General features: G+C 35.9%; 1 protein-coding gene across 7 annotated transcripts in view; it reads left to right on the top strand.

Annotated features, from left to right (window-relative positions):
- Positions 1-13276, top strand: part of sbno2a (strawberry notch homolog 2a) — an 83390-nt gene that overhangs the window by 30177 nt on the left and 39937 nt on the right. For all 7 annotated transcript variants that reach the window (XR_012384834.1, NM_001423680.1, NM_001423681.1 and 4 more), the window contains 7 exon segments: positions 1801-1875; positions 1950-2058; positions 6741-6901; positions 7174-7307; positions 7973-8063; positions 9565-9708; positions 12166-12283. Coding sequence is in view for 6 of the 7 variants with exons in the window: in NM_001423680.1 (NP_001410609.1) it covers positions 1801-1875; positions 1950-2058; positions 6741-6901; positions 7174-7307; positions 7973-8063; positions 9565-9708; positions 12166-12283 (832 nt within the window). In the remaining variant the exon portion in view is untranslated.

The following is a 13276-nucleotide window of genomic DNA, read 5'->3' as shown; positions in this document are numbered from 1 at the left end:
AAACATGCCCATACCGAATAAATATTACTTGGTGTCAGTGTAAACATTATTGATTTGAATATCTGTGTGGCAGAACCGTATAAACAAAATTAATGTAAAGAAATATTTACAATTGACATGTCATCATTGGGTTTCGAACCCAAATCAAAAGGTTCTGCACGAGTATTAATCGACCTATATAACTGAGCTACTCATGTCTACAGGCTGGGGTTGGTTTTGATATATTTATCAGTCAACATGTGTCGTGCTTTGATTGTTTCCATGCACTTGCGTTTACATGTTTCTACACACTCTCACGCTGATATTTCATCAGAATAGCTCTAATATGTTTTATCGCAGTTGGTCAAACCATGATTTTTATAGCTGTACACTCATGGAAATCTGTCTACAAAGTCACACACGAGCTGGATATTATTGATAGTTTCCAGTGTGTGTTACATTCCTGGTCATTACCGGTGTGTGGTACATTCCCTTTCCGTAAGGAATCTGTAATTGTAAATGTGTTTCGGGACTTGTAAAAGTGTTTTGCGTCTTGTAAATGTTTTTCTAAAGTGTAAATTTGTTTTGTTCTTGGTAAAATAGTTTTTCCTACGTAATTGTGTCTGATGATCGGTAAAAATGTTTTTCAAAATGTAAAATTGTCTCGAGCTTTCAAAAAGTGTTTCACGCTTTGTAATGTTGTTTTGCACTTCCCGGCCACCGTACCTTAAGATATTCCTTATCTCTCTTTCTACATTTGACAGCTCATTATTAAGGCTGTCAAAATTAGCGTGTTAACGCACGTGATTAATTTGAAATATTTAACGCATAAATAAAAAATAACGCAAATATCGCAGTTGCAGTTTTTTTTTTTCCGGTTGTGGCTGACGTGTGTTCAGGGCCGGTGCGTCCATAGATGCGACCTATGCTGCTGCCTTGGGCAGCAGAATAGCGAGCGAACCCCCCGGTCCTCTGCCTTCCATACGAATTAAACAGCGTGATTTCTGTTTGCCTAGAGCGCCAGTTCAGCTTGCTCTGGTCCTGCGTGTGTTTAACGTGCAAAGAAATATGGATATGACCAAGGACGCGCTTTTAGAAGGAAAGGTTCAGTATAAAACAATTAATGTCGCATCTTCAGGCTATCCAGTGTTTCCTCAAGAGTTTCATGCAATTTCGGGAGTTTATTTTTTATTTTTAGACTTCAGCTGCAGTTCAGCAGTTCACTCTCATTCAGCATATTTTCATTTAGGATGTTTTAATGGAATTTGATATCGCATGGTGAACGGAAAGAAAAAAACTCTGCATTTCGGGACTTGTGTGGTCATTTAAGATAATCAAAAATCACTGCTTACATTGTCGACTCTTGATCAGTATTATCTTAATCATCGAAGCTGAGTATTGGTGTCCATGTAAATGAAAGTGCCAGATGAATTCGCAAGCTCTCAAAGACATTTCTCTGCCCTTAAGCTGCGTCCCTCAAATGTTTCATTAAGTTTGACGTGTTTCCCCCCTTTTGTAAAGCATCCTCTGTCAGAATCCTTGCTTGTTAAATACAGCCATACTTTAGAATGCTTAGTTTAAGCAAATTTGATAAACAAGGTCATGCGTGTTGATGAATGTTAAGGGATCCCTCTTGCCTAATCATGATCCCTCTCATCATGATTAATTACGTTTTGTGATAAATCATGATTAATTACATAAAAAGTGTGATTAATCACGTTAATTTTTTTAATAATTTGACATCCCTAGTCATAATGCATTATTGTCTTAATGTATGTTTCTGAGAGTGTTCACCTTCATCTCTGTATCTGTGTTTTTCAGCTAAACCTGAGCGCGTTTCCTGGCAGGTTGGATGAATTGAACGCGATCCTGTCTCCGTCAGTGGCCGGATTTAAGGCAGGCTCTCCTTTTTCTGTTTTCTAGTGCTCTGTCCTCAATTTCTTCACATTTCATCATCTTTGTTTCTACAGGCTGCTGCTGCTCCTGCTCCACCACCCGAGGAAGAGGAGGAGGCAGATGATGAAGAGACGGAGGAGTTGGGGCACGCCGACACTTACGCCGAATACAAGCCATCCAAATGTAAATCAGCATACCATCCCATTTCAATCCATGGCATACAGGCAGCATGAGTGGAATCAGTATATAAAATGTTGGCTTAATAATCATAATAGTTTTATAAAATTGGATATAGTGTCTCTCTGCAAGCTCTAGGTTGTTTACAATTTCAGAAGAGATAGCAGGCAAAAAAAACAAAGCTCAGATATACTTGACATTCCTCACTTGGATCAGATTGTGCTGTCATAGATCAGAGAAACAGTAAAGGAAAAAAATATGTTTGTTTAAGGTTTAAGTTGGTTTGGAGTCTTAAAATGTGTTTCTATATGTGTTTATTTGCGTAGCACATTTATTGTATATAATATTCAAGCATTTTGATTGCATAAGACATTTAATGCACTATAATAATTCAAAGAGCTTTGCATAAAATTCATAATGGAAATCTCTAGAAGTGGTGCTTCCTTAGCAGATAAATGCTCTAATAACATTAATGAATATAGTATTTCAATTGTTTGCACGTTTAATGCATACAATATTTGAGTTTATTTATATGGCAAATTTAATGCACATATTATTTAAATTGTTTATGTATATTGTACATTTTATTTATCTAGTACTTGATCTTATTTATATGACTCATGTAAATGTATATAGTATTTCAATTACTTATTTATAGAGCATATTTAATGCATATAATATTTATAGTTTATGTACAGTGAACATTTAGTGCATATCATATTTCAATTGTTGATTTATATCACACATTTAATGCATATTGTATTAACATCATTTACATAGCACATTTAATTCATATGGTATTTGTAGTTTATTTACATGGCACATTTATGGCCCGTTTCCACTGAGTGGTACGTTACGCCTTTATGGCCGTTTCCACTGTATAAAGGCTGATTTATACTTCTGCGTCAAACGCCGGCGTATGCTACGGCGCTGACGCATAGCCCTTCGCCGTGGCCATCGCCGTCGCTGATGTGCACCTCTCAAAAAATGTAACTACACGTCGCAACGACTTGTAGCGTAAGCTCTGTGATTGGTCGGCTTGGTAGCGTTGACGTGTGTGGAGTCCCGTGAAGGAGCTCCGGATGGAAAGTTTTGTTTTGTGTTTACCTCATAGTTAAAGTTGTTGCACGTCCGCCAGTTCCTGCCTCAAAATGAGCGAGTTTGAGCCACGTGTACATCCCGGAAGTGTTCAGGAAAAGCAAAAAAGCAGAGAAGAAACTCGACACAGAGGAACATTCACACCTCACTGCCAACTAGCGTTTCGGAAGTGTTAATGCAGACCGACAGAGACAGCACGCAGAAGTATAAATGCACAGCCACGCGCGTTGCATGCGCCGTGGGTTACGCCGGTCACCTGACGCAGAAGTATAAATCAGGCATAAGGCAATGTTTCTCAAAGTGGGGGTCGGGGGTCTCAAAGTTGCTCTCGTGGACAATGAAGGGGGGTCGCCTGGTGGTTTCCAAAAATCTATTTATTTTTATTAAACCATAAGAATGACCATATTTTATCCATAACCTTCTGAAGAGAAAAAACCAGTCGTTTATACCATATATAGTTACTTTAGTAGCTTATAGTTACTACTTCTATTGGATTGCAACCCCTGGGGTAATTGCATTGTATTAAAGACACAGCAATAGCGTCAGATGCAGCAGATTTCATAACACCTGATTAAACTTTGTGGCCCATTTACAGCTCTCATACATAAAAAAAATAAAAAGAAGAATAGACTTGGATCCATTGGTGTGTGTGTGCCATTGCATGCAAGGTTTCTGTATTTATAACCACCTCAGAGGATATTGGGGGTCACGAGTCACTGGCATTGTCATTTTGGGGGTCACGGCCTGAAAAGTTTGGTAGCCCCTGCACTAGAAATAACAAACTTGCAAGCGGAAAAGATGTGATATGGGAACGGCCGCTGCTATAGTTAATCTGGTGTATTAGCCTCTGTGTACGTACTTGGAACTTTAAACTAGCGCACAGTTGCCAACTTTGCATGACTTGGTTTAGTTGCAGCAGTTTAGTTTTGTTCCGTGCAACAGAAACGCGGCTTAGAGAAGCCTTTACGATTAACTTAACTGTGACGAATTGAAGTACAGTTAATAGTGAAATTGGCTAATCGCTGCAACCCTGATGATATCAGTGCATAGTACAAAAGGCCTTTTCTACAAACATATCCAAATGTTTTCAGCTGCCAGCGCTATTTGCTTATGGTGACAGCCTTTAACTGCAGCTCGTGCTGTATTGAACAGCCGCACGTCACTTGATAGCTATTGCGGCCGTTTTTCGACTGAATACAATTTATTTTTGATATCTTGGTCACTCTATTTGGAGGGCCGGAACAAATTGCCTCAGGGGGGCGGGTTCGGCCTGGGATGTCAATTGAATAGCCCTGCAGTGGGCTCTTTCGCATCATTGATCTGCAGTTATAATCAAATCATGTTCATAGAAAAGTTAGTAATAAACATGTATACACAAGTATTTATGTGTGAAAAGCATCTGCTTTGTGAAAAGAGCTTCTTATATGGTATGTGAACGACTCGTACAGCTTTACTTTAGACATTTCTTCAAGTAAAAATGTTGTACACCACGCCCACCAAAAAGGTGCCATATTGGCAGTGGAAATGCAAGCTTGATAAAGGTGACTCGTACCGACCCGTACCGTACTGTACCTCTCAGTGGAAATGGGCCATTAGTGCGTATGGCATTTAAATTATCTATATTACACATTTAAAGTATATTGTATTCATAATTCCATTCAATTCAGCTTTATTTGTATAGCGCTTTTACAATGTAGATTGTGTCAAAGCAGCTTCACATAAATGGTCATAGTAACTGGAACAGTGTAGTTCAGTTTTAGTGTTTAAGTTCAGTTCAGTTTAGCTCAGTTCAGTGTGATTTAATCATTACTGAGAGTTCAAACACTGAAGAGCAAATTCAGATTGTTTAATTACATTGTACATTAAATATATATGGCATTTATAGTTTAATTACATTGCACATTTAATGCATATAGTATTTAAATTCCTTATTTATAGAGCACATTTAATACAGTATTAAAATTATTTATATATTTTACACATTTTAATGCATTTTGTATTAATATAGTTTATAGAGCTGTGAACCTACACTAGTCTCACGGTTCGGTTACGATTATCATGCCATCGATTCTGTTTAATTCGATATTTCGGTGCATCACGGTGCATTGACGGTGCTTTTATATTTTCTTCACAGCAGCAGCTCTTGTATTAAAATGTATGAATATATTTATATTTATATTTATATAGGCTATTATTTGTAATACAATTGTGTCATTTAATACAAACAGTCAGATATATAAACTGTAACTTTAAAAAAAAAACAAGCATTTAGCAAAAAATATAAACAAATATAAATATCCAGCTCAATTTCTGATCCTTGTCTAGTTCTATTACACCTCTTTGATTGGTTACACCCTCAACAAAAACGGTTGCGATTGGCTCTTGCGCGCTGCGCTCTTCAGATGAATGATAAGCGGCAGGCGGCAGCGGCGATCTCACAGGTGATGTATGATAGACACGGTGGAGAAAACTCTGCAGACACGCGCTCGTTTCTGTATCCAAAAGTAACGCTGTAAAACAGCCGAGAGGAGAAGAAAAGCCACGCCAGCAGGTCAAATGGGCCACTGTGTGTGTGTGAGAAAGAGAGAGAGACAGAGCGAGAGAGAGAGAGAGAGAGAGAGAGAGAGAGAGAGAGCGAGAGAGAGAGAGAGAGAGAGAGAGAGAGAGAGATGGGGTAGGTTACTTTCATTCTCAAACACACACAGTGAAATTGTGCACAGTTCATGAGTATTAAGTAGTTAGAGCGTTGTAAATACTCGCGATCGTCTCCCTCGCGACAGAGCGCATATGAGGTAAATGACGTCAGTAATAACCGGTTATGATTATTACTGAACCGATACCGAATTGTCCTAGTCTGCATCGCGGTGCATCGAAGAAACGATCAATTTTGACACCCCTAATAGTTTATTTATATAGCACATTTAGTGCATATGGTATTTAAATTATTTATATTATATATTATATTATATATTATTTAATGTGTATTAATATTGGGTGGCGCAGTAGGTAGTGCTGTCGCCTCACAGCAAGAAGGTCGCTGGTTCAAGCCCCGGCTGGGTCAGCTGGCATTTCTGTGTGGAGTTTGCCTGTTCTCCCTGCATTCGCGTAGGTTTCCTCTGGGTGCTCCGGTTTCCCCCCACAGTCCAAAGACATGCGGTACAGGTGAATTGGGAAGTCTAAATTGTCTGTAGTGTATGAGTGTGTGTGAATGTTTCCCAGAGATCGGTTGCGCTGCATAAAAACGTGCTAGATAAGTTGGCGGTTCATTCCGCTGTCGCGACTAAAGGGACATGAATGAATTAATGTATTAATATGGTTTATTTACGTTGTACATTAAATACATGACAATGCCTATAGAATTAAATTGCTTATTTATAATGCACATTTAGTTGCATTGCACATTTACACATGTAGTATTTATAAAGTGTGATTACATTACGCATTTAAAGCATTTATTTATTTATTTTTTGAGTTCGTTTACATAGCATGTTTAATGCACAGGGGGGATTTAAAGAGCTTTGCTTAAACATTGATGCTGTAAAGTGGTGTTTTCCCCATAGCGAATAAATGCCCTGTTCACATGTGCACAGCCACTATAGGAATCTCTCATCCTGATATCGTGGTGGAGACCAACACACTGTCCAGCGTTCCTCCTCCTGACATCACATACACACTGTCCATTCCAGACAGCACCGTAAGCACAGGCCTGCTGTCCGCCCTGCAGCTCGAGGCCATCATCTACGCCTGCCAGGTACATGATGTCTATTTCTAATCAAAAATTGAAATGATCAAGAAAGTGTCTTGAGGAATCATTGATCAGACTGAAAGATCTTTTAAGAATTTTTTTCAGTGTTATTTTGTGCAATGAATGAATAAGAAACAGCAATGATTACACATGTACAAGTGTAGATGTAAATATAACCAATGCTGCTGATGTGGCATTAAAGCATAACTAAGTAAATCTAATCAAAAACTAATCTTAAGCGTTTAGTTTAAATGCATGAAGTTGCATTTGTGTTTCAGCAACACGAGGTGATTCTTCAGAATGGTCAGCGAGCAGGTTTTCTGATCGGAGACGGAGCTGGTGTCGGGAAAGGACGCACTGTGGCTGGAATCATACTAGAGAACTTCTTAAAGGGACGGAAGAGAGCGCTGTGGTAAACAAACATGCAATAATGTTCACTAGCTATGTTTCTATCCTCCTAGTTCGCATAAAAATCGCAAGAAAATTTCATTAAAAAAATGCTTAATTGAAATGCCAAGATGTGCATACATTTACAAAATGTGCATAGAAACGTATATGCACAACTGAGAAGGATAAACTTTTTATCCGATAAGAAAAAATGTGCATTAACTGTTATGGAAACACATTTAGTGAACAAACTCCAGCATGCGCATCAGTAAAAACATGTGATGATAAAAATGACGATATTAATGGACTTTGCAGTGTTTCCTGCACATTGTTAAAGATCTCAAATGTTGCTTTGCTGATTTCTAAAACCCCTCAGCTGTCAGTCCATCATCACAGTGCTTTAGTATTACTATTAATTCGTCTTCGTCTTCTGAAGCTCAACTTATTTATTAGAGAAGAAAAAAGACCACAGTGGCTTCTTCAAATGATGATTTTGCTCTCTCTTTTCTCATTGGATGAAAACACTGCATTATTTGCGAATGTTTTATGCAATAATACAGTTTTGTGCAGATGTGTAAATTGAATCTTTGAATATAAACATAACTAATTTCAGTCTGATGTATTAGTTTATATTCTTCATTCACCCCTGATGATTTGATTTTTTTTTCCCTGGAAATCTACTTTGTTTAGGTTCAGTGTGTCGAATGACCTGAAGTATGATGCTGAGAGAGATCTCAAGGACATCGACGCTCCTAACATCCCTGTGTTTGCATTAAATAAGGTTTGTCATATGAAGTTCTGCATTTGATCAGAGTTTGATTGTGAATTTATTTAAATTAATTGCAAGTTTAAGTAACTTATTTATAAATAAAAATGAAAATATTTGATTGCTAAAAACAGATTTACTACTCAAAGCATTGAAAATGTTTGTACAATATTTAAATGCATCTTATTGGTTTGCCCAAATTTCTTGTGACAGTGGCATTAGAGATCATGCATAAGGATTTTTTTGTATATATAAAAAATCCTTTAATAGATTATAGACTTTTTTATCAAAAGTAAGTCTTAAAGATTTTTTTGTTTTTTATTTTATGTATTGTTCATTGTTGTTGATATATTTTTACTGTTATAATTTTATGTAGAACAGGTTTGCTCATAAAGTGTTAATGTTTTTGCCACAAAATGTCTATTGAAGCAGATATACTTTATAAGCTTGAAACCCTCTCTTATTTTTATATTGAAATGTAACATTTAATAATGTTTTCATTTTTATATTTTTATTGACGTTGTTATAGTCATTGTTTGTTTGACTGTTTTTTAGCATTATTTTTTATTTCCTTTTATGTTTGTAATTTCAGCATATCTGTTTTTCTAATTAATATATATATTAATATATTTTTTTGTTTTTTACATGTTTTACTCTAGCTGAATCTTTATTTTATTTCAAGTAAACAAAGTCATGATCATGAATAAGTGTTTGTGAGGTTTTTTAAATTAAGAATCTTTTAAAACATTTAGAATTTTTGTTAAAAGTAGATCTTAAAAAAACTTTATTTTTATTTTACGTGTTGTTTATTGTTGTTGATGTCTTTATATATTTATCCAAACGTTTTATTTATAAACTGTAGCATTTATTAAGCTTTTTAAATGGTTTTCATTTTTATATATTTTTTAGTTTTAATTTTTTTTAATTAATTTTGTTTTCGTCATTTTATGTTTAACGGTTTTATTTTGGCATTATTTTTTTATTATATTTATTTATATTTTTTATATTTATATTTTGTTTATTTCAATTTTTGCTTTAGCTGAATCTTTATTTTATTTTAAGTTTCTAGTTAACTATTAAAAGTAGTTATAATAATCCTAGATGCTTTTTTTCCAGAAATGTTGCAGACAGTTTAATCAGTTTTTCATGAAGAGTCTTTTAGTAGTTAACTCATTAAATAGTTAAATTAATATCAGTTAAATATCAGCTTCGTTAGTTTTTCATGAAGAGTTATTTTAATAGTTGACTAAATATTTCAGTTTTCTATTAAAAGCAATTGTGATAACCCTAGGTGCTTATATTTAGAAAAGTTGCAGACAAATGAATCCGTTTTTCATGAAGGGTCGTTAAATAGTTAACTAAATATCATTTTTTTGTAAAGGGTCATTTTAATAGTTAACTTAATAAAAAAAGTAATAATAATAGCTTTTTTTTTAAAGAAATGTTGCTGAGCGCTTAATCAGTTTTTCAGAAAGGTTTATTTAATGCTAATGTATGTGTTTCCTCCTTTGTGCAGATTAAATATGGAGATACGGCTACCTCAGAGGGCGTTCTGTTCGCCACATACTCAGCGCTGATTGGAGAGAGTCAGGCCGGCGGGCAGCATCGCACCCGACTTAAACAGATCCTGGACTGGTGCAAACCCAGCTTTGATGGAGTCGTATCCTTCATGTTGTGACTCAATGCATTAATTTTAAGTCTTTTTAGCGGCTAATTAATGAATGGGTTTCATCTGTATGGATATGCAGGGTTCATGGAAAACCTGCAAAAGTCATGGAGTTTTGACATGGCATTTTCCAGGTCAGAAAACCCCACAATGTTTTGGAAAAGTAATGGAAATTAGTTTAACAAATATCTGTATAGTTGAATATAGTTGTCTTCTTTTCTGTCCTTGGCCAAAAACATAATCTCGCATTATTAGTGCTGTGTAAGCATTATCTAAATATATTTTTAATACACATAAAAGTACATTTAAGCTAAATAGAATGCTGCATGATTTATGATAATAATTTTTTTTCTTCTCGTACCTTTAAAAAAAATGCAAATTAAAACTACATTTTTCAAATCCAGAGGTGCACTCAATACCTGCATTTCAAATCTTTTTAGTCGCTAACAAACAAATTGGTTTCATCCGTATCATACATATTCATAACAACACAACACATCAGCTTTGCGTAATGTAATATAATGTGTATTTATATAGTGCATTTATTGTGTATGGCCATACACCCAAAGTGCTTCACAATCATGAGGGGGGTCACCACCACTATAGTGCAGCATCCACTTGGATGATGCGACGGCAGCCACAGGACAACAGTGCCAGTGCGTTCACCACACACCAGCTATTAGTGGAGTGGAGAGACAGTGATAGAGCCAATTCGGTGGAAGGGGATGACTGGAAGGCCATGATCGTAAGGGCCTATTGAGGGACCAGGACACCAGGGTTACACCCCTGCTCTTTCACGAGAAGTGCCATGGGATTTTAATGACCACAGAGAGCAGTACCTCGGTTTAACGTCTCATCCGAAAGACGGCGCCCCCTGACAGTGTAGTGTCCCCTTCACTATACTGGGACATTAGGACTCACACAAACAACAGGTTGAGCGCCCCCTGCTGACCTCACTAACACCACTTCCAACAGCAACAACAGAGACCCAAGTGGTCTCCCATCCAGGTACTGACCAGGCTCAGCCCTGCTTAGCTTCAGTGAGTAACCAGTCTTAGGCTGCAGGGTGATATGGATGTGTAAAATAGTTTTAAAACAGAACATTGCCTGTCTAAAAGAAATACTTCAGCCATGGTGTCATCCTTCCTCCAGCATACAAAAGTAACTCCATTATTGATTCAGGATTTTAACAAGTTTTGATTCAGCTTTTTTTTTTTTTTACGGCTGTCACTCTCGTGTGCATGTAAACATGCTAACAGCGGATCTGCGTGAACGTTTACATTTACATTTAGTCATTTAACAGACGCTTTTATGCAAAGCAACTTACAAATGAGGACAAGGAAGCGATTTGCACAACTATAAAAGCAACAATGAATAAGTGCTGAAGGCAAGTTTCAGGTGTGTAAAGAAAGTGTAAGAAGCAAAACAGTAGTAATTTTTTTATTTATTTATTTTTTTAATTAATGTATTTAGTGGAGGGGTCAGAGAGGGAATTGCAGATTAGTAAGGAAAGTGGAGACCGGCTGCAGATATATATATATATATACACACACACACACACACACACACACACACACACACACCCAACAGTTCTGTCTGATTCTCAAATCTGATTGGCTGATAGTCGTGCGATATTCTGCAATATCAGAACTCCTACAGCCTCTTTACCCTTTGTGTATTACTCTGCCCACATACAGCCAGTAAAAAGCAGACACTCCAGATCTAAAGTTTAAAAGATGCTTGCTCAGCTGTTTAACTGTCAGCTCATGATTTGAGTCTGGAAGAAAGTAGTTCCTCATACAAAAGGGTTTTTGAGACTAATTTTAGTTTTTATACACACAATTATGCCGTCAAACTGTTGTATAAATGCAATATCACACTCGTAGTAGTGCTATATGGCTGTATATCGGCACTGGTGGGGGCACAAAGGCACGCGGAGAAAGTCTTATTTGTTTTATCTCGACCAGAATAAAAGCAGTTATTAATTTTTTAAACACCATTTTAAGGTCAAAATTATTAGCCCCTTTAAGCTATATATTTTTTTGATAGTCTACAGAACAAACCATCGTTATACAATAACTTGCCTAATTACCCTAACCTGCCTAGTTACCCTAATTAACCTAGTTAAGCCTTTAAATGTCACTTTAAGCTGGATAGAAGTGTCTTGAAAAATATCTAGTCCAATGTTATTTACTGTCATCATTGCAAAGATAAAGCAAATCAGTTATTAGAGATGAGTTATTAAAACTATTATGTTTAGAAATGTGTTGAAAATCTTCTCTGTTAAACAGAAATTGGGGGAAAAAATAAACAGGGGTGAATAATTCAGGGGGGTCAATAATTCTGACTTCAACTTATATATGTACACGCACACACCATGCTGTTCCTTGGGGTCGCTCAAGATCTGAAATATTAAATTAGTATTGACCCTTGACCTTTAACCTCTGCCAGATTGTGTTTGACGAGTGCCATAAGGCTAAGAATGCAACCTCCACTAAAATGGGTAAAGCCGTTCTGGACCTGCAGAGCAAACTTCCTCGAGCAAGAGTGGTGTATGCTAGTGCCACAGGTAAGATTGAGAATCATAGTTTAATATGTTTTAGATTCAGAGCATCATTACTCCTGATGTAAGTGTCATATTTGATTTGATGCTCTGTGAAACATTTCTGCTTATTGTCAATATTGCTGTAAGTCAGACGTCTCATCACGATATGATGCGATATCGATACTGTTAGCCAGCAGAGCGAAAAAAAATTTTTTTGCTTTTTTTTTGCTTTTTTTTTTTGCTTTTTTTTTTTTTTTTTTTTGCATTTTTTGATACGATTTTGATTCGATTCGGTGGAATATTAATCATTATGTCAATAATAAGCTATTATGTGGCTAATATACAGAACTGGTTCAATTTTTATTAACTCACAAATGCAATCAAAGTATATAATGTAAGCATTACATTGAACTCTGTGTGAACTGCTCATTCTGTAGCATCCTTGGCAAAATATCTACTTTATTATTATCATTTTAAATAATCTAGATAAAATAATAACAGGTGAAAAGCACAATAAACAATGCATCATTCTTGAATGTGTCCTAAATTGGCTTAACTGAATCAAGTGGAAATGCATAGATAGGCCTGGAGATGTGTAGAGTGTCAAAATAAAAGTGTCTTTAAAAATGATTGCGATGTTGATATTTGACTAGTGCTGGGTAACGATTAATCATGTCCAAAATATACGTTTGTTTTGACATAATATATGTGTTTATTATATATATTTTTATTGTCTATATGTGATATGCACAAAAACATTCATGTAAACAAAACTATACAAAGAAATTGTTATATAGATATTTAGGTTTAGGTATAATTTGTGCCATATACATATATATTTTATATCTACGTCTTTTATATAAACATTTTCTCAAATGTATTCATGCATGTATTTATTTATATATACATAATAAATGTACACAGTACACACACACATATATTATGTCAAAATGAACTTTTACTGGATGTGATTAACCGTGAATTGCGCTATGTTTTATACAAATAATCAATGCATCA

This window comes from Danio rerio, chromosome 2 (assembly GCF_049306965.1).
Source record: "Danio rerio strain Tuebingen ecotype United States chromosome 2, GRCz12tu, whole genome shotgun sequence".
Lineage (NCBI taxonomy): Eukaryota > Metazoa > Chordata > Actinopteri > Cypriniformes > Danionidae > Danio > Danio rerio.
Note: the sequence above shows the minus strand (reverse complement) of the source record. Positions and strands in the feature narration are given on the sequence as shown.